This window comes from Salmo salar, chromosome 15 (assembly GCF_965601325.2).
Source record: "Salmo salar chromosome 15, fSalSal1, whole genome shotgun sequence".
NCBI lineage: Eukaryota > Metazoa > Chordata > Actinopteri > Salmoniformes > Salmonidae > Salmo > Salmo salar.
The window spans coordinates 110,705,609-110,724,768 of NC_138305.1; the positions used below are offsets into that span (position 1 = coordinate 110,705,609).

At 42.2% G+C, this 19,160-nt stretch overlaps 1 protein-coding gene across 1 annotated transcript in view; it reads right to left on the reverse strand.

Annotated features, from left to right (window-relative positions):
* Positions 1-19,160, reverse strand: part of LOC106572946 (IQ motif and SEC7 domain-containing protein 1) — a 44,995-nt gene that overhangs the window by 22,707 nt on the left and 3,128 nt on the right. Inside the window, exon 2 of the mRNA XM_045696519.2 lies at positions 9,803-10,932. Coding sequence (XP_045552475.2) covers positions 9,803-10,932 — 1,130 coding nt within the window. The remainder of the gene's footprint in view (positions 1-9,802; positions 10,933-19,160) is intronic.

The following is a 19,160-nucleotide window of genomic DNA, read 5'->3' on the forward strand; positions in this document are numbered from 1 at the left end:
CTGGACTGTGTGTTTACAGGAAGTAGGACCTGCCATCCTTCACTTTGAACTGGACTGTGTGTTTACAGGAAGTAGGTAGCAACAGTGTGACTTTAGATCATTTGAACACATTCACCAAAAGCCACAAAATACACCTGAATGGATTTCTGCAAAATATCTAAGTCCTCTTAGATTTGGGAACTTCACAGTCCTACTGATCAAACAACCATGAAAAGGTAGGCTCTCTCTCTCCCTCAGTTGAGTATACACATCAACAAAATAAACAACTAATGCTAGCCAAGAGCAAGATGAGCTAAAATCTAATGATCAAACATTAGATAAACCCTCTCAACCTTTTTCAGCTAGTTGGCAGTCAAAATTGCGCTGATAAATGATGGGGAATTGTAGCCTGCTCGTCCTTCTGCAGCTTGCCTGCCAATGCATGCTTGTCCCAACCCACGTTTTGACAACTGAATGGGAACTTGCCTGCCCGCCCATTTGATTGGTGCCAAATACATTTGTTTGACAACTAAGTGATATACTAACTGTGGATAAGTTGTTTAAGTTCAGCATAGCTAGCTAGCTAGCAAAGCGATTTGTGTTTCTTGCTGGCTTACCAAATGGCACCTGCATCTCTAGTTGCAGCCACTAAAAACATTTAAACTCAAAACATATTTTTCCTTTTTTTACACTGCATGGATCACCACAAAAACTGTAGTTTGTTAACCTATATACATTTTACAGACCCCGTATGTTTTACATTGGTTATCTTGTTATTAGACGCCCCATTCAGCTCCATTCAACCCCTCCCATCTATCTCTCAACACCATCCATTTTGGATTTCTGTTTGCCATATTTCAACTGTGCTGTGATGCTTCACAAAAGTACTGAACCTTTCTATTCTCATAGCTTCTACAGACTGTAAATTAAAAATAAACATTTTTGCTAAAATAATTATTATATTATTGATTGATTGACTATGGCTTTTCAAATCACCCAGTATTGCTATCTGCAGCATTATTTCAAGGCAAATGTTGCAATTCTTCAGCCATTTCTGGACCTGTGACCAGAAACAAGCTACATATGGACAATACCAAAATAAATGATCTAATGACTCTGCCTCCTCACAGCAGAATCTGCAGAGCTGGGAAGATTGTATCCCCCATATATATTTGTTGTATTATTTGTTCTGTCTTTTCAGATGGATTAAACTGAAATTGCAACCAACTTTCTAAGGCTTGTTTAAAAAATAACAATATTTTGGAACAACCAAAAGTGAGCAGTAGTAATCTGAATAAAGGGAAAAAAGTCATTCTTGAACATAGGATGAGACATTCCTACCAATTTACTAGAGAACCAGTTTGGATTTAAGTATAACTTTAGTATGACTGATGCCTTTAGTGAGAGGTCTAATGCTTTAATATTTTATAATTTCTTCCCTCTGAATTCATTTTCGTTATATAAATAGGCCATTTTAATTTTGTCTTCCTTGCCATTCCAAATAAAATTGAATATTTTTTTGTTAATATAATTTAAAAATCAGGTCACGAGGTTTAGTCAAAACCATAAGCAAATAGGTAAACTGTGATATGACTAAAGAGTTAATCAGGGTGATTTTTCCACAAATAGACAGGTATTGTCCTTTCAATGGTAGCAAGATCTTGTCTATTTTTGGTAAAGTTCTATAAAAATGTATTGGAGTGAGATCATTTCTATCTTTTGGGATTTGTATACTGAGTATGTCCACATCTCCGTCAGACCATTTAATTGGTAAACTACACAGTAATGTAAAATTTGCATTTTTTTTGTGATCCAATAAGTAATATATATGTAACACTTATCATAATTTGGTTTTAATCCAGAGAAAAAAGTATCTAGATCCTCTGAGGCCGTGGAGAGACTCTAATTGTGGTTTTAAAAGAAAACATGAATCATCAGCGTACAATGACACCTTAGTTTTTAAGCCACGGATTTCTAATCCCTTAATATTATTGTTGGATCTAATTTTAACAGCTAACATTTCGATGCCAATAATAAATAGATATGCCGATAGTGGACAACCTTGTTTTACTCCTCTAGATAGTTTAAAACCTTCTGAGAAGTAGCCATTATTTACTAGTTTACACCTAGGGTTACTCTACATAACTTTAACCCATTTTATTAGAGATTCCCAAAAATGTAAATATTCTAGGCATTTATATATAAACTCCAGTCGTACTTTATCAAAAGCCTTTTCAAAATCAGCTGTGAAAACCAGGCCTGGTGTCCCCAATATTTCATAGTGTTCTATTGTTTCCAGTACTTGTCTTATATTATCTCCAATGTATTGTCCATGTAAAAAACCTGTCTGATTGGGATAAATAATATCTGACAATACTTTTTTTATTCTATGCGCCAAGCATTTTGCAAAAAACACTGAAGTGTAACTGGCCTCCAAATTTTTTAATGAGTGTATTGATACACCATCCAAAGTGTAATTAAATAACTTCACCCCGCTCAAAGGGATAGTCAATGTCTGTTTTGTTTTTTTACCTATCTACCAATAGGTATCCTTCTTTGCGAGGCATTGAAAAACCTAGTTGGTTGTGGTTGAAAACCTCCCTCTTTGTGGTTGAATCTGTGTTTGAAATTCACTGCTTGACTGAGGGACAATACAGATAATTGTATTTTAGGTTGTCAATAAAAAAGATACTGTTAAACACTTTTATTTCACAAAGAGTGAGTCCCTGCATCTTATTATGTGACTTGTTAAGCACATTTTTACTCCTGAACTTATTTAGGCTTGCCATAACAAATGGGTTGAATACTTATTGACTTTAGACATTTCAGATTTAAAATTTAATTAATTAGTAAAAAATGTTGAAAAACATAATTCCACTTTGACATTATGGGGTATTGTGTTTAGGTCAGTGACAAAAAATCTCAATTTAATCAATTTTAAATTCAGGCTGCAACACAACAAAATGTGGAAAAAGTCAAGGAGTGTGACTACTTTCTGAAGGCACTGTACACACACACACACACACACACACACACACACACACACACACACACACACACACACACACACACACACACACACACACACACACACACACACACACACACACACACACACACCCACCATTTGCAGCTGCTGCTCTGTTCTTTATTTTACTCTTATTATTATCTATCCTGATGTCTAGTCACTTTACCCTGCCTTCATGTACACATCTACCTCTAATACCTTATTATTATCTATCCTGATGTCTAGTCACTTTACCCTGCCTTCATGTACATATCTACCTCTAATACCTTATTATTATCTATCCTGATGCCTGGTCACTTTACCCTGCCTTCATGTACATATCTACCTCAAATACCTTATTATTATCTATCCTGATGTCTAGTCACTTTACCCTGCCTTCATGTACATATCTACCTCAAATACCTTATTATTATCTACCCTGATGTCTAGTCACTTTACCCTGCCGTCATGTACATATCTACCTTAAATACCTTATTATTATCTATCCTGATGCTTAGTCACTTTACCCTGCCTTCATGTACATATCTACCTCAAATACCTTATTATTATCTATCCTGATGCTTAGTCACTTTACCCTGCCTTCATGTACATATCTACCTCTAATACCTTATTATTATCTATCCTGATGCCTAGTCACTTTACCCTGCCGTCATGTACATATCTACCTTAAATACCTTATTATTATCTATCCTGATGCTTAGTCACTTTACCCTGCCTTCATGTACATATCTACCGCAAATACCTTATTATTATCTATCCTGATGCTTAGTCACTTTACCCTGCCTTCATGTACATATCTACCTCAAATACCTTATTATTATCTATCCTGATGCTTAATCACTTTACCCTGCCTTCATGTACATATCTACCTCAAATACCTTATTATTATCTATCCTGATGCTTAATCACTTTGCCCTGCCTTCATGTACATATCTACCTCAAATACCTTATTATTATCTATCCTGATGTCTAGTCACTTTACCCTGCCTGCATGTACATATCTACCTCAAATACCTTATTATTATCTATCCTGATGCTTAGTCACTTTACCCTGCCTTCATGTACATATCTACCTCAAATACCTTATTATTATCTATCCTGATGCCTAGTCACTTTACCCTGCCTTCATGTACATATCTACCTCAAATACCTTATTATTATCTATCCTGATGCCTAGTCACTTTACCCTGCCTTCATGTACATATCTACCTCAAATACCTTATTATTATCTATCCTGATGCCTAGTCACTTTACCCTGCCTTCATGTACATATCTACCTCAAATACCTTATTATTATCTATCCTGATGCCTAGTCACTTTACCCTGCCTTCATGTCCATATCTACCTCAAATACCTTATTATTATCTATCCTGATGTCTAGTCACTTTACCCTGCCTTCATGTACACATCTACCTGAAATACCTTATTATTATCTATCCTGATGCCTAGTCACTTTACCCTGCCTTCATGTAAATATCTACCTCAAATACCTCGTACCGCTGCACATTGATCAGGTACTGGTACTCCCTGTATATTCTGTGGCTCCACTCTGTGGCTCCACTCTGTGGCTCCACTCTCCACTCTGTTTATTTTATTTTATTGCTCTTGTGTTACTATTACGTTTTATTTTTTTTTAAATTAACCTCTGCATTGTTGGGAAGGGCTCGTAAACTAGCATTTTACGATAACGTCTACACCGGTGCATGTGACAAATACACATTTATTTTATTTGCTTCTCCATTCAGAACTCCCTTCACTCTCTCATGCACGCAGGGTTGGGGAGTAACGGATTACATGTAATCCGTTAGATTAAATTAGATTACCAAATTAACTTGTAACTATCATCCGTTACGTAACCGGCTATAATATTGTAATCAGATTACTGATACCTTTTGAAGGACTAGATGATTACTTCTAGGGTTACTTTTGAAATTCAGAAATGATGTTTTCTGTTTTTCTCAATGACATTGAAATCAGCATTGAAAAAATAACAAGTTTAAATTTGTTCCGCTTGAGCGAGTCTGACCACAAGTCAGAGACCACCATGATGACACATCGTTTGATGAATCAGGGGAAAATAGGTTATTGTAGTGCAAGTTATTGTAGTGCAGCCTTCCCTGTGGCTCAGTTGGTAGAGCATGGTGTGTGCAATGCCAGGGTTGTGGGTTCGATTCCCACGGGAGGCCAGTACAAAAAAAAAAAAGTAATGTATGCATTCACTACTGTAAGTCACTCTGGATAAGAGTGTCTGCTAAATGACTAAAATGTAAGTTATGTCTTCCAATGGCATGTCTGCATTTTACCTTTATTTAACTAGGCAAGTCAGTTAAGAACAAATTCTTATTTTCAAAGATGGCCTAGGTTGTTTTGGATGGCTGTTCACAAATGCATAGGTGTATTTTATCCCAATAATAATTTCAAATCAAGAACTGCCTTGTTCAGGGGTAGAACGACAGATTTTTACCTTGTCAGCTCGGGAATTTGATCTTGCAACCTTCCAGTTACTAGTCCAACGCTCTAACCACTAGGCTACCTGCGCCCTAAAATTCAAAGATTACAAGACCGACTTGAATAAACGTTTGGAGGTAAGGACGACAGCAGTGGTGTAGTTTATGAGCGATAAGGATATGACTTAGGCCCATTATTGTTATCTTTCATAGAAATTATGTAAAACACTCTGCTGCGCTATCAATTATTCGCGCCTTACAGAGTGTGGTTGTTGTGGATGGCTGTTCACAAATGCATAGGTGTATTTTATCCCAATAATAATTTCAAATGAAGAACTGTAGACTAAGCTGCCTACCAATCATTGTTTATGCGACCTATGGACAGCCAGTGAAAAATGCGATTTTGCAACAGTTGCATAGTGTGGATGCCAGCGTAAAGAATAAAGGTTTGAGGAGTTCCTCCCTTGTAAACTCCTCAAATACTGTCAAAAACTAGTTTAACTTCAGAAGACCATCAGTAGGGCGGTGATTTGAGCTGATTAAAAAAAGCCTAACGGACACATGCTTAAACTCAAACACTTTTTGATAGACTTCAACAGCTGCAAATTATCGAGATATCAAAATGTCAGACGTTATATGATGTTACCAACAAAAACGTAAACAATAGACCACATAACAAATGCAACATGGCATTCATTTTTCATTTCAATTCAAATTGCACTTTTCAGTTGTGCTCAAAGCCATTCCATGAGAGCATCATTTTTAATTTTTTTTAACCAATGGGACCATGACTTAACCTGTTAGGGCTAGGGGGCAGTATTGACACGGCTGGATAAAAAACGTACCTGATTTAATCTGGTTACTACTCCTGCCCAGTAACTAGAATATGCATATAATTATTGGCTTTGGATAGAAAACTGTTTGAATGGTGTCTGTGAGTATAACAGAACTCATATGGCAGGCCAAAACCTGAGAAGATTCCATGCAGGAAGTTGCCTGTCTGACAAGTTGTGTTTCATCTGGGCTCTTTTTATTGAAGATTTAGGATCTTTGCAATAACGTGACACTTCCTACGGCTCCCATAGGCTCTCAGAGCCCGGGAAAAAGCTGAAGGATATCGAGGCAGGCTCTGGCTGAAACACATTATCGCGTTTGGCAAGTGGCCGCTCAGAGTACTGTGGGCTTAGGCCCGTGCCCGAGTCGACCGAATGCTTTATTTTCTTTCCTCTGTTTACCTAAATGCAGATTCCCGGTCGGAATATTATCGCTTTTTTACGAGAAAAATTGCATAAAAATGGATTTTAAACAGCGGTTGACATGCTTCGAAGTACGGTGATGGAATATTTAGAATTTTTTTGTCATGAATTGCGCCATGCTCGTCACCCTTATTTACCCTTTCGGATAGTGTCTTGAACGCACAAACAAAACGCCGCTGTTTGGATATAACTATGGATTATTTTGAACCAAACCAACATTTGTTATTGAAGTAGAAGTCCTGGGAGTGCATTCTGACGAAGAACAGCAAAGGTAATAACATTTTTCTTATAGTAAATGTGACTTTTCTGAGTGCTAAACTTGCTGGGTGTCTAAATAGCTAGCCCTGTGATGCCGGGCTATCTACTGAGAATATTGCAAAATGTGCTTTCACCGAAAAGCTATTTTAAAATCGGACATATCGAGTGCATAGAGGAGTTCTGTATCTATAATTCTTAAAATAATTGTTATGCTTTTTGTGAACGTTTATCGTGAGTAATTTAGTAAATTCACCGGCAGTGTTCGGTGGGAATGCTAGTCACATGCTAGTCACATGCTAATGTAAAAAGCTGGTTTTTGATATAAATATGAACTTGATTGAACAAAACATGCATGTATTGTATAACATAATGTCCTAGGGTTGTCATCTGATGAAGATCATCAAAGGTTAGTGCTGCATTTAGCTGTGGTTTGGGTTTATGTGACATTATATGCTAGCTTGAAAAATGGGTGTCTGATTATTTCTGGCTGGGTACTCTGCTGACATAATCTAATGTTTTGCTTTCGTTGTAAAGCCTCTTTGAAATCGGACAGTGTGGTTAGATTAACGAGAGTCTTGTCTTTAAAATGGTGTAAAATAGTCATATGTTTGAAAAATTGAAGTTTTTGCATTTCTAAGGTTTTTGAATAACGCGCCATGGGATTACACTGGCTGTTACGTAGGTGGGACGATTTAGTGCCACCTATCCTAGAGAGGATAAACAACAGAGTTGGCTAATAAATCCTTAGGTTTGGGGTTATGTTCAGGTAAAACTATTAGACTAATCAATATTTCCATATTTCCAAGTCCTATTCTTGAAGATCAAGGGGTATTAAATTCATTGGAATGACTAGAAATCAGACGGACTTTTTTTTTTAATGTAAATATATAGCCTAATTGTTTTACATAACCCATAAAGGAAAATGCAACATCCATTTATGGCCAGCTCTAACATAGATTAATCCTGTAATAGATGCAGATCAATTGGTAATATTCATGTTTGTCTTCTTCTAATGCCTCTTAAGGGGAAAGTAATCTAAAAGTAACTGAATGTAATCAGATTACGTTACTGAGTTTTTGGGGTAATCCAAAAGTTACGTTACTTATTACAATTTTGGACAGGTAACCTAGTAACTGTAACAGATTACATTTAGGAATTAACCTGCAACAACCCTGCACGCGCACACGCACACAAACACACACAAACACACACCTGTTCCTATTACTGTTCGAAAAAACATTCCTTGTTTCAATTTACCAAAAATGTAGTTAGCACAAATGTTGACAGCTTTACTTTTGAACTTTTTCAAAGTGAGCTACAATCTCAAAGCAAATACTATGTTGAATTTAAATATAAATATTGTTCAATCAAATAAAGCCTTACTTTTTTTTTACGGTGTAAATTGGTTAAATTATTGCTGGAAACGAATGGTGACAACCAACCCCATAGTGTGTGACAACCAACCCTTCTATGGGGTTGGTTGTCACAAGCGGACAGAGTGTGTTTGATGGCTCATAACTCCATGTTGGAATTAGACGAGTCTTGTAAAATATACTGGTGCTGAGAAATAGACACATTAGTAAACAGTGTGTGTTGACCAACCCCGGTCTCTCTACTTGTTGAACAGATTGAGTCCGATGCAATGCTGTCTAACTTACTTGTTGAACAGATTGAGTCCGATGCAATGCTGTCTAACTTACTTGTTGAACAGATTGAGTCTGATGCAATGCTGTCTAACTTACTTGTTGAACAGATTGAGTCCGATGCAATGCTGTCTAACTTACTTGTTGAACAGATTGAGTCCGATGCAATGCTGTCTAACTTACTTGTTGAACAGATTGAGTCCGATGCGGTACTGTCTAACTTACTTGTTGAACAGATTGAGTCTGATGCAATGCTGTCTAACTTACTTGTTGAACAGATTGAGTCTGATGCAATGCTGTCTAACTTACTTGTTGAACAGATTGAGTCCGATGCAATGCTGTCTAACTTACATGTTGAACAGATTGAGTCCGATGCAATGCTGTCTAACTTACTTGTTGAACAGATTGAGTCCGATGCAATGCTGTCTAACTTACTTGTTGAACAGATTGAGTCCAATGCGGTACTGTTTAACTTACTTGTTGAACAGATTGAGTCCGATGCAATGCTGTCTAACTTACTTGTTGAACAGATTGAGTCCGATGCGGTACTGTCTAACTTACTTGTTGAACAGATTGAGTCCGATGCAATGCTGTCTAACTTACTTGTTGAACAGATTGAGTCCGATGCAATGCTGTCTAACTTACTTGTTGAACAGATTGAGTCCGATGCGGTACTGTCTAACTTACTTGTTGAACAGATTGAGTCTGATGCAATGCTGTCTAACTTACTTGTTGAACAGATTGAGTCCGATGCAATGCTGTCTAACTTACTTGTTGAACAGATTGAGTCCGATGCAATGCTGTCTAACTTACTTGTTGAACAGATTGAGTCCGATGCGGTACTGTCTAACTTACTTGTTGAACAGATTGAGTCTGATGCAATGCTGTCTAACTTACTTGTTGAACAGATTGAGTCCGATGCAATGCTGTCTAACTTACTTGTTGAACAGATTGAGTCCGATGCAATGCTGTCTAACTTACTTGTTGAACAGATTGAGTCCGATGCAATGCTGTCTAACTTACTTGTTGAACAGATTGAGTCCGATGCAATGCTGTCTAACTTACTTGTTGAACAGATTGAGTCTGATGCAATGCTGTCTAACTTACTTGTTGAACAGATTGAGTCTGATGCAATGCTGTCTAACTTACTTGTTGAACAGATTGAGTCTGATGCAATGCTGTCTAACTTACTTGTTGAACAGATTGAGTCCGATGCGGTACTGTCGTCTCTGCACCACGTCATTGTTAAAGGCGGGGCTATCCCAGCTTTGTCTGCTCTCTCTCTGATAGGTCTGTTTCCCGAGCGGTGGGAGGGGCTCCCGGAGGCTGTCGCGTGATGAGGACCCGGAGGAGCAGTTGATGGTGTCGTTAGAGTTGGTGGTGGAGTTGAGGGAGTCGTTGTCTCCATCCGAACAGCATACCTGCTCCAGGCCACCAGGGGGCAGTGTGGTGGACGAGGAGGAAGACAGAGGGGTGAGGGGTTGTCCCTGCGGGGACTGGGAGGACGAAGAGGGAGTGTCGGGGTATGGGTGGTGGGGGTGCTGGGGGTGGTGGGGGATCTGATGGTGGTGGTGTAGGATGGTGTGGTAGGGCAGGTGGGAGGGAATGGCCGAGGGGTGGGGGCGGTGAGGGAGCACAGTACGAGTCTGGCCTTGGGCCTGGGGGTGTGTGGGGACAGAGCGCCCGTTGGGGTTGGGGTGGGGGTTTGGGTGGGGGTTGTGTTTAATGGTGCCGTGAGGCGACCTCCCTTCCCCTCCTCCTCCCCCACCTCCCCCTGGCTCTGTCTCATAGACCAGTCTACCTATCGAACCTCTATCCGAGCGGTCACTCATATCAACAGAGCTGTCGCTAGGGGGATCGATAGTCAGCAGGGGCAGGTGAGCTCCTCTCAGGCTGTAGTCTCTACACTCTGTACAAGGGGTGCTGCGTCGGCTGTTACTGCTGCCCCCTCCCTCTGTGTCCCGGCTGTCTTCGCGCCCCCCCACCCCAACGCCACCCACTCCAGGGCTCCAGTATTCTGTGTCGGTGCTGCTGGGGCCGCGGTCCAGGGACAGGGGCGAGGAGGGGTCATCAATGTAGAGGGTCACGTCGCTGTAAGAGGTGGCTATGCTGTCCTCATGCATGCTCTGTCTTTCTCCTCCTCTTCCTCTTCCTCCGCCCCTCTGTCTGTCTCCCTCCCTCGGTCTCCAAACACACTCTCCAAAGTCGTCTGCCACCACACCTGTCTCGCCTCCGTCACCTTCCTCCTCCTCCTCCTGAGAGTCTTCTACACCAGACTGACAAGTCAAGACGTCATCGATGGAGTCAGCCAGGGACTTCACCTACAGCACACGCGCAGGGTGGAAAAATACAGATGTTGGATGTAGTGATCATAATATAATAGCTATATCTAGATACTGGACCTACAATTGTTTATAAGCAATCCTACAAGAGGTTTTGCAGTGATTTCTAATTCAAATATTTGAAAAAAAATATGTGTTGGTCTGATGTGTAATGAGGAACAACCTGACGCTGCAATTGAAGCATTTATGAAACTGCTTCTTCCGGTTACTGATAGGAATGCACCCATCAAGAAATGGACTGTTAGAACTTCCAAATCCCCATTGGATAGATGATGAATTGATGAATTGAAAAAACTGTATGGCTGAGAGGGATGAGGCAAAGGGAATAGCAAATCAGACTGACAACACAGCAGACTGGCAAACATACTGTAAACTGAGAAATCACATAACTAAACTAAACAAAAAGAAGAAGAAACTGTACTATGGAACAAAGATTAAAAAAATATATAAAGAATGATAGTAAAAAGCTCTTGAGTACCTTTAATGAAATTCTAGGCAAAAAAAAAACTAAACACTCTGATATTTCCAACCACTTTAATAACTTTTTTGTTGATAAGATTAGCAAACTTAGGCATGACATACAAACAAGAAGCACTACACCTTCATATTTATGCATATCTGTCACGGCTGTTGTCGGTGAATGAGGACCAATACGCAGCAGGTACGTGAATGCTCATCTTGATTTTTAATTAATCTCAAAAATGAACATACAAAATAACAAAACACGAACGATCAACAAAAACAGTCTGGTAAGGCACAAGGCGAAACACAGAACAATCACCCACAAATCACACACACAAACACACCCTAATATATGGGACTCTCAATCAAAGGCAGATAGACAACACCTGCCTTCAACTGAGAGTCCCAACCCCAATTAACCAAACATAGAAACACACACACCAGACTAACCATAGAATACAACCACATAGACCATCAACCAAAAACCCAGAAATACTAAATCAAACACCCTTTACACAAACACACCACCCCGAACCACATAAAACAAATACCCTCTGCCACGTCCTGACCAAACTACAAAAACAATTAACCTTATACTGGCCAGGACGTGACAGTACCCCCCCCTTAAAGGTGCTACCCCAGAAGCACCTTAAAAAATAATCCCAAGCAACACCAAAAAAAAAAATTCCCCTTTTCTAAAGGGAGGGAAGGGAGGGTTGCTGCCGTCAACGACGGCACTGTGCTACACCCCCCCTCCCCAACCCACCTATTTCTGGAGGTGGCTCTGGTTCCGGCCGTTCCAGGCTGTCGGGCCACTCTGGCATCGCCGAGGGGCAGTCGGGCCAGTCTGGCATCGCCGGGGGGCAGTCGGGGCAGTCTGGCAGTTCGGGACAGTCTGGGCAGTCTGGCAATTCGGGACAGTCTGGGCAGTCTGGCAATTCGGGACAGTCTGGGCAGTCTGGCAATTCGGGACAGTCTGGGCAGTCTGGCAATTCGGGACAGTCTGGGCAGTCTGGCAATTCGGGACAGTCTGGGCAGTCTGGCCACTCGGGCCACTCCGGCAGTTCAGGGCAGTCTGGCCACTCCGGCAGTTCAGGGCAGTCTGGCCACTCCGGCAGTTCAGGGCAGTCTGGCCACTCCGGCAGTTCAGGGCAGTCTGGCCACTCCGGCAGTTCAGGGCAGTCTGGCCACTCCGGCAGTTCAGCGCAGTCTGGCCACTCCGGCAGTTCAGCGCAGTCTGGCCACTCCGGCAGTTCAGCGCAGTCTGGCCACTCCGGCAGTTCAGCGCAGTCTGACCACTCCGGCAGTTCAGCGCAGTCTGACCACTCCGGCAGTTCAGCGCAGTCTGACCTCTCTGGTGACTGTTGACTGGCGGGCAGCTCTGACGACTGTTGACTGGCGGGCAGCTCTGACGATGACTGTTGACTGGCGGGCAGCTCTGACGACTGTTGACTGGCGGGCAGCTCTGACGATGACTGTTGACTGGCGGGCAGCTCTGACGATGACTGTTGACTGGCGGGCAGCTCTGACGATGACTGTTGACTGGCGGGCAGCTCTGACGATGACTGTTGACTGGCGAGCAGCTCTGACGATGACTGTTGACTGGCGGGCAGCTCTGACGATGACTGTTGACTGGCGGGCAGCTCTGACGATGACTGTTGACTGGCGGGCAGCTCTGACGATGACTGTTGACTGGCGAGCAGCTCTGACGATGACAGTTGACTGGCGGGCAGCTCTGACGATGACTGTTGACTGGCGGGCAGATCTGATGATGACTGTTGACTGGCGGGCAGCTCTGATGATGACTGTTGACTGGCGGGCAGCTCTGATGATGACTGTTGACTGGCGGGCAGCTCTGATGAAGACTGTTGACTGGCGAGGCTGGGTTGACGCACTTGTAGCCTGGTGCGTGGTGCTGCTACTGGGCTTACCAGATTATGTACACGCACCTCCAGGCTAGTGCGGGGAGCGGGAACAGGACGAGTCGGACTGGGTTGACGCACTTCCGGGTCCGCACGAGAGACAGGAGCTGGAAACCCAGGGCTATGGAGGCGCACAGTCGGTCTCGATCTTACCTCCTGCACAACCCGTCTTGGCTGGATGGAACTAGTAGCCCTGTACGAGCGGGGTGCCCGTACAGGGCAGACTGGGCTGTGCAGGGGCCTGATGGTAGCCGTGCGTAGAGCGGGAGTTGGGTAGCCTGGTCCTCGGAGGCGTACCGGCGACCAGATGCGCTGCGCAGGCATCCTCCTACCAGGCTGGATGCCCGCTCTAGCACGGCACCTGCGAGGGGCTGGAATAACGCGCACCGGACTGTGCGTGCGTATGGGTGAGATAGTGCGCTCCTCAGCGAAACATAGCGCTCTCCACCCCATACGCTCCTCCATATAACCACGAGTAGCTGGCTTCCGGCTCTTCTTACGCCTAGCCAAACTACCCGTGTGCCCCCCCCAAAAAAATGTTCTTGGGGGTGCCTCTCGTGCTTCTCCTTCAGCGCGTACTTGGCCTCGTACCACCGCCTCTCTGCCTTGGCTGCCTCAATTTCCCACTGCGGGCGTCGATAATCCCCAGCCTGATGCCAGGGTCCGGCCCCGTCCAGAACTTCCTCCCAAGTCCACTTCTCCCGCCAGTCCAACTCGAACTCCGTCTGCTCCTTCCTCTGCTGCTTGGTCCTTTGGTGGTGGGTGATTCTGTCACGGCTGTTGTCGGTGAATGAGGACCAATACGCAGCAGGTACGTGAATGCTCATCTTGATTTTTAATTAATCTCAAAAATGAACATACAAAATAACAAAACACGAACGATCAACAAAAACAGTCTGGTAAGGCACAAGGCGAAACACAGAACAATCACCCACAAATCACACACACAAACACACCCTAATATATGGGACTCTCAATCAAAGGCAGATAGACAACACCTGCCTTCCACTGAGAGTCCCAACCCCAATTAACCAAACATAGAAACACACACACCAGACTAACCATAGAATACAACCACATAGACCATCAACCAAAAACCCAGAAATACTAAATCAAACACCCTTTACACAAACACACCACCCCGAACCACATAAAACAAATACCCTCTGCCACGTCCTGACCAAACTACAAAAACAATTAACCTTATACTGGCCAGGACGTGACAATATCAGACCAAATAATGAAAGACAAAGCACTGTAGTTTTGAGTTGTACAAAGTTGGTGTGGAGGAGGTGAACTGTTTTTGCTATCTATAAATTTGGACAAGCCACCTGGCACCGACAACCTGGATAGTAAATTGTTGAGGTTGGTAGCAGAATACATTATGATTCCTGTTTGCAACATCTTCAATTTAAGCCTAAAGACAGTGTGTGCCCTCAGGCCTGGAGGGAGGCGAAGGTCATTCCACTGCCCAAGAATAGCAAAGCACCCATTAATGGTTCAAAGAGCCGACCAATTAGCCTGTTACCGGTGCTTAGCAAACTTTTGGAAAAAAGTAGTTTTTTTAATGGAAGCCTCTCTAATTCAAATTTGGTTGAGTGTGGTGTACCGCAGGGCAGCCGGCTAGGGCCATTATTGTTTTCTGTGTTTACTAATGACCTTTCACTGACCTTGAATAAAGCCTGTGTGTCTATGTACACTGACGACTCAACAGAAGATAAGTCGGCTACGACAGTAAAATAAATAACTGAATCCTTTAACGTAGATCCCCAGTCAGTTTTAGAAATGGGTAACTACAAATAGGCTGGTGCTTAAATATCTCAAAAACTAAAAGTCTCCATTTTGTTTTCGACAAATCACTCGCCCAACCCTAAATCTAATTTAGATCTAGTATTGAATAATGTGGCGATTGAGACAAGTTGAGAAGACTAAACTGCTTGCTATTACCCTTAGATAGCAAGCTGTCATGGTCAAAACATATAGACTCAATGGTTGCTAAAATGGGAAGTGGTCTATCCATGATAAGGCACTGCTCGGCCCTTCAACGAGGCAGGTCCTACAGGCGTTAGTTTTGTCGCACCTGGACTACTGCCCAGTTGTCTGGTCATGGGCGGAAAATAAAGACATGTATTCCACTGTCAGTGACATGCATGTCATTTTCCCCTGGCTCAAAGAGACTGACTGCATCACTATTGGTCTTTGTGCGAGGTATTGATGTGTTGAAGGTACCGAACTGTCTGCTCAAGCAGTTGGCACACAGTTCAGACTCTCATCTGTACAACACAAGACATTCAACCAGAGGTCTCTTCACAGTCCCCAGGTCCCGAACAGAGGCTGGGAAACGCACAGTATTAAATAGAACCATGACTACATGGAACTCTCTGCCACCCCAGATAACTCAAGCTAGCAAAATAACACCTTACGGCACGACGGGGATTGTGAAGAGACACAGACATTTTTAAATATGATGTATTGTATTATATTATGTAGTGTATTATGTATTGTGCTATGTATTGTGTTTTGTATTGTATTATGTAGAGTATTATGTAGTGTGTTATGTACTGTATTATGTGTTGTAAAATGTAGTGTTATGTATTTTATGTTTTCTATTTGAGGTGTTTTGTTCTTTGTTTGGACCCTCCCAAGTGGCGCAGTGGTCTAAGTGCTTGAGGTGTCACTACAGACACCCTGGTTTGAATCCAGGTTGTATAACAACCAGCCATGATCGGGAGTCCCATAGGGCAGTGCACAATTGGCCCAGCGTTGTCCGGGTTTTGCCGGTGTAGGCCGTCATTGTAAATATGAATGTGTTCTTAAAAAAACGTCTTAGGGCTAGAGTCTAGTTTCCTGAATTTCCGCCTGACTGACATGCCCAAAGTAAACTGCCTGTTACTCTGGCCCAGAAGCCAGGATATGCATATAATTGGTAACAGTTTCTAAAACTGTTAAAATAATGTCTGAGACTATAACATAATTGATAAGGCAGGTGAAAATCTGAAGAACATCCGACCAGAATGTTTTTTTTGTTCAGCTCCCAGGTTCTTATTATGGAAACCTATTGCTGCTTTATATCTCCGTCACCCAAATTGCAATTCCTATGGCTTCCACTAGATGTCAACAGTATTTATGCAAGGTTTCAGGCTTCTTTTTTTTAAAACGAACAAGTATTTGGAGTTTTTGTAATTGGACCACCTGAAGCAAATCAGTCTTTTGGCGTGCGAGAGGGAAGGATGCGCGGTTACAAATTTTCCTTTCCTATTGAACATAGTACTTTCCGTGTGAAATATTATAGTTTATTTACATTTTAGACTTCCTGAGGATTAAATAGAAACATCGTTTGACTTGTTTGGACGAAGTTTACCGGTAGCTTTTTGGACTGCATGTTGAACGAGTGGATTACTGAAATCAATGGTGCCAACTAAACAGACTTTCATGACCATTCATGTTGTAGCTGGGACCCTTGGGATTGCAAACAGAGAACAATCTTCAAAGGTAAGTGATTTATTTAATTGCTATTTGTGATTTTGCAAAGCCTGTGCTGGTTGAAAAATATGTTGATGTGGGGCGCTGTACTCAGATAATCGCATGGTATGCTATCAGATTTTGAATCTGACAACGCAGTTGGATTAACAAGAAGTTAAGCTTTTAAACGATATAAGACACTTGTATGTTAATGAATGTTTAATATTAGGAATATTTATTTGAATTTTGCACCCTGCAATTTCACCGGATGTTGTCGGCAGGTGTCCAGTTAGCGGAACACCTAGCCCTAAGAAGATGTTTAACTGGCTTAAATAAAAGTTAAATAAAAAATAAATTGTATTGTATTTAGTAGTGTATTATGATATGTATTACAAAATAATAAAATGCATGAAATGTATGCATTCACTACTGTAAGTCGCTAAATGACTAAAATGTAAATGTAAATAGTGTATTATGTAGTGTATTATATAGTGTATTATGTATTGCAGTGTATTATGTAGTGTATTAAATATTGCATTATGTCAAATATTATGTTATGCATTATGTAGTGTATTACGAAATGTATTATGTAGTGTATTATGTATAGTATTATGTACAGCAGTGTTATGTAGTGTATTAAGTATTGTATTATGTAGTGTATTATGTATAGTATTATGTACAGTAGTGTATTATGTATTGTATTATGTAGTGTATTATGTTATGTATTATGTAGTGAATTAAGTATTGTATTATGTAGTGTATTATGTACAGTACTGTACTATGTATTGTTTTATGAAGTGTATTATGTTATGCACTAAATCAAATCAAAGTTTATTTGTCAAGTGCGCTGAATACAACAGGTGTAGACCTTACAGTGAAATGCTTACTTACAGGCTCTAACCAATAGTGCAAAAAAGGTATTAGGTTAACAATAGGTAGGTAAAGAAATAAAAACAACAGTAAAAAGACAGGCTATATACAGTAGCGAGGCTATAAAAGTAGTTGGTCGGCCCAATTGAGGTAGTATGTACATGAATGTATACTTAAAGTGACTATGCATATATGATAAACAGAGAGTAGCAGCAGTGTAAAAGGAGGGGTTGGGGTGGGGGGCACACAATGCAAATAGTCTGGGTAGCCATTTGATTACCTGTTCAGGAGTCTTATGGCTTGGGGGTAAAAACTGTTGAGAAGCCTTTTTGTCCTAGACTTGGCACTCCGGTACCGCTTGCCATGCGGTAGTAGAGAGAACAGTCTATGACTGGGGTGGCTGGGGTCTTTGACAATTTCTTGGGCCTTCCTTTGACACCGCCTGGTCTAGAGGTCCTGGATGGCAGGCAGCTTAGCCCCAGTGATGTACTGGGCTGTACACACTACCCTCTGTAGTGCCTCGCAGTCAGAGGCCGAGCAGTTGCCGTACCAGGCAGTGGTGCAACCAGTCAGGATGTTCTCGATGTTGCAGCTGTAGAACCTTTTGAGGATCTCAGGACCCATGGCAAATCTTTTTAGTTTCCTGAGGGGGAATAGGCTTTGTCGTGCCCTCTTCACGACTGTCTTGGTGTGTTTGGACCATTCTAGTTTGTTGTTGATGTGGACACCAAGGAACTTGAAGCTCTCAACCTGCTCCACTACAGCCCCGTCGATGAGAATGGGGGCGTGCTCGGTCCTCCTTTTCCTGTAGTCCACAATAATCTCCTTAGTCTTGGTTACGTTGAGGGATATGTTGTTATTCTGGCACCACCCGGCCAGGTCTCTGGCTTCCTCCCTATAGGCTGTCTCGTCGTTGTCGGTGATCAGGCCTACCACTGTTGTGTCATCTGCAAACTTAATGATGGTGTTGGAGTCGTGCCTGGCCATGCAGTCGTGGGTGAACAGGGAGTACAGGAGGGGACTGAGCAAACACCCCTGGGGAGCTCCAGTGTTGAGGATCAGCGTGGCAGATGTGTTGTTACCTACCCTTACCACCTGGGGGTGGCCCGTCAGGAAGTCCAGGATCCAGTTGCAGAGGGAGGTGTTTATTCCCAGGATCCTTAGCTTAGTGATGCGCTTTGAGGGTACTATGGTGTTGAACGCTGAGCTGTAGTCAATGAATAGCATTCTCACGTAAGTGTTCCTTTTGTCCAGGTGGGAAAGGGCAGTGTGGAGTGCAATAGAGATTGCATCATCTGTGGATCTGTTTGGGCGGTATGCAAACTGGAGTGGGTCTAGGGTTTCTGGGATAATGGTGTTGATGTGAGCCATTACCAACCTTTCAAAGCACTTCATGGCTACAGACGTGAGTGCTACGGGTCTGTAGTCATTTAGGCAGGTTGCCTTTGCGTTATTGGGCACATGGACTATGGTGGTCTGCTTGAAACATGT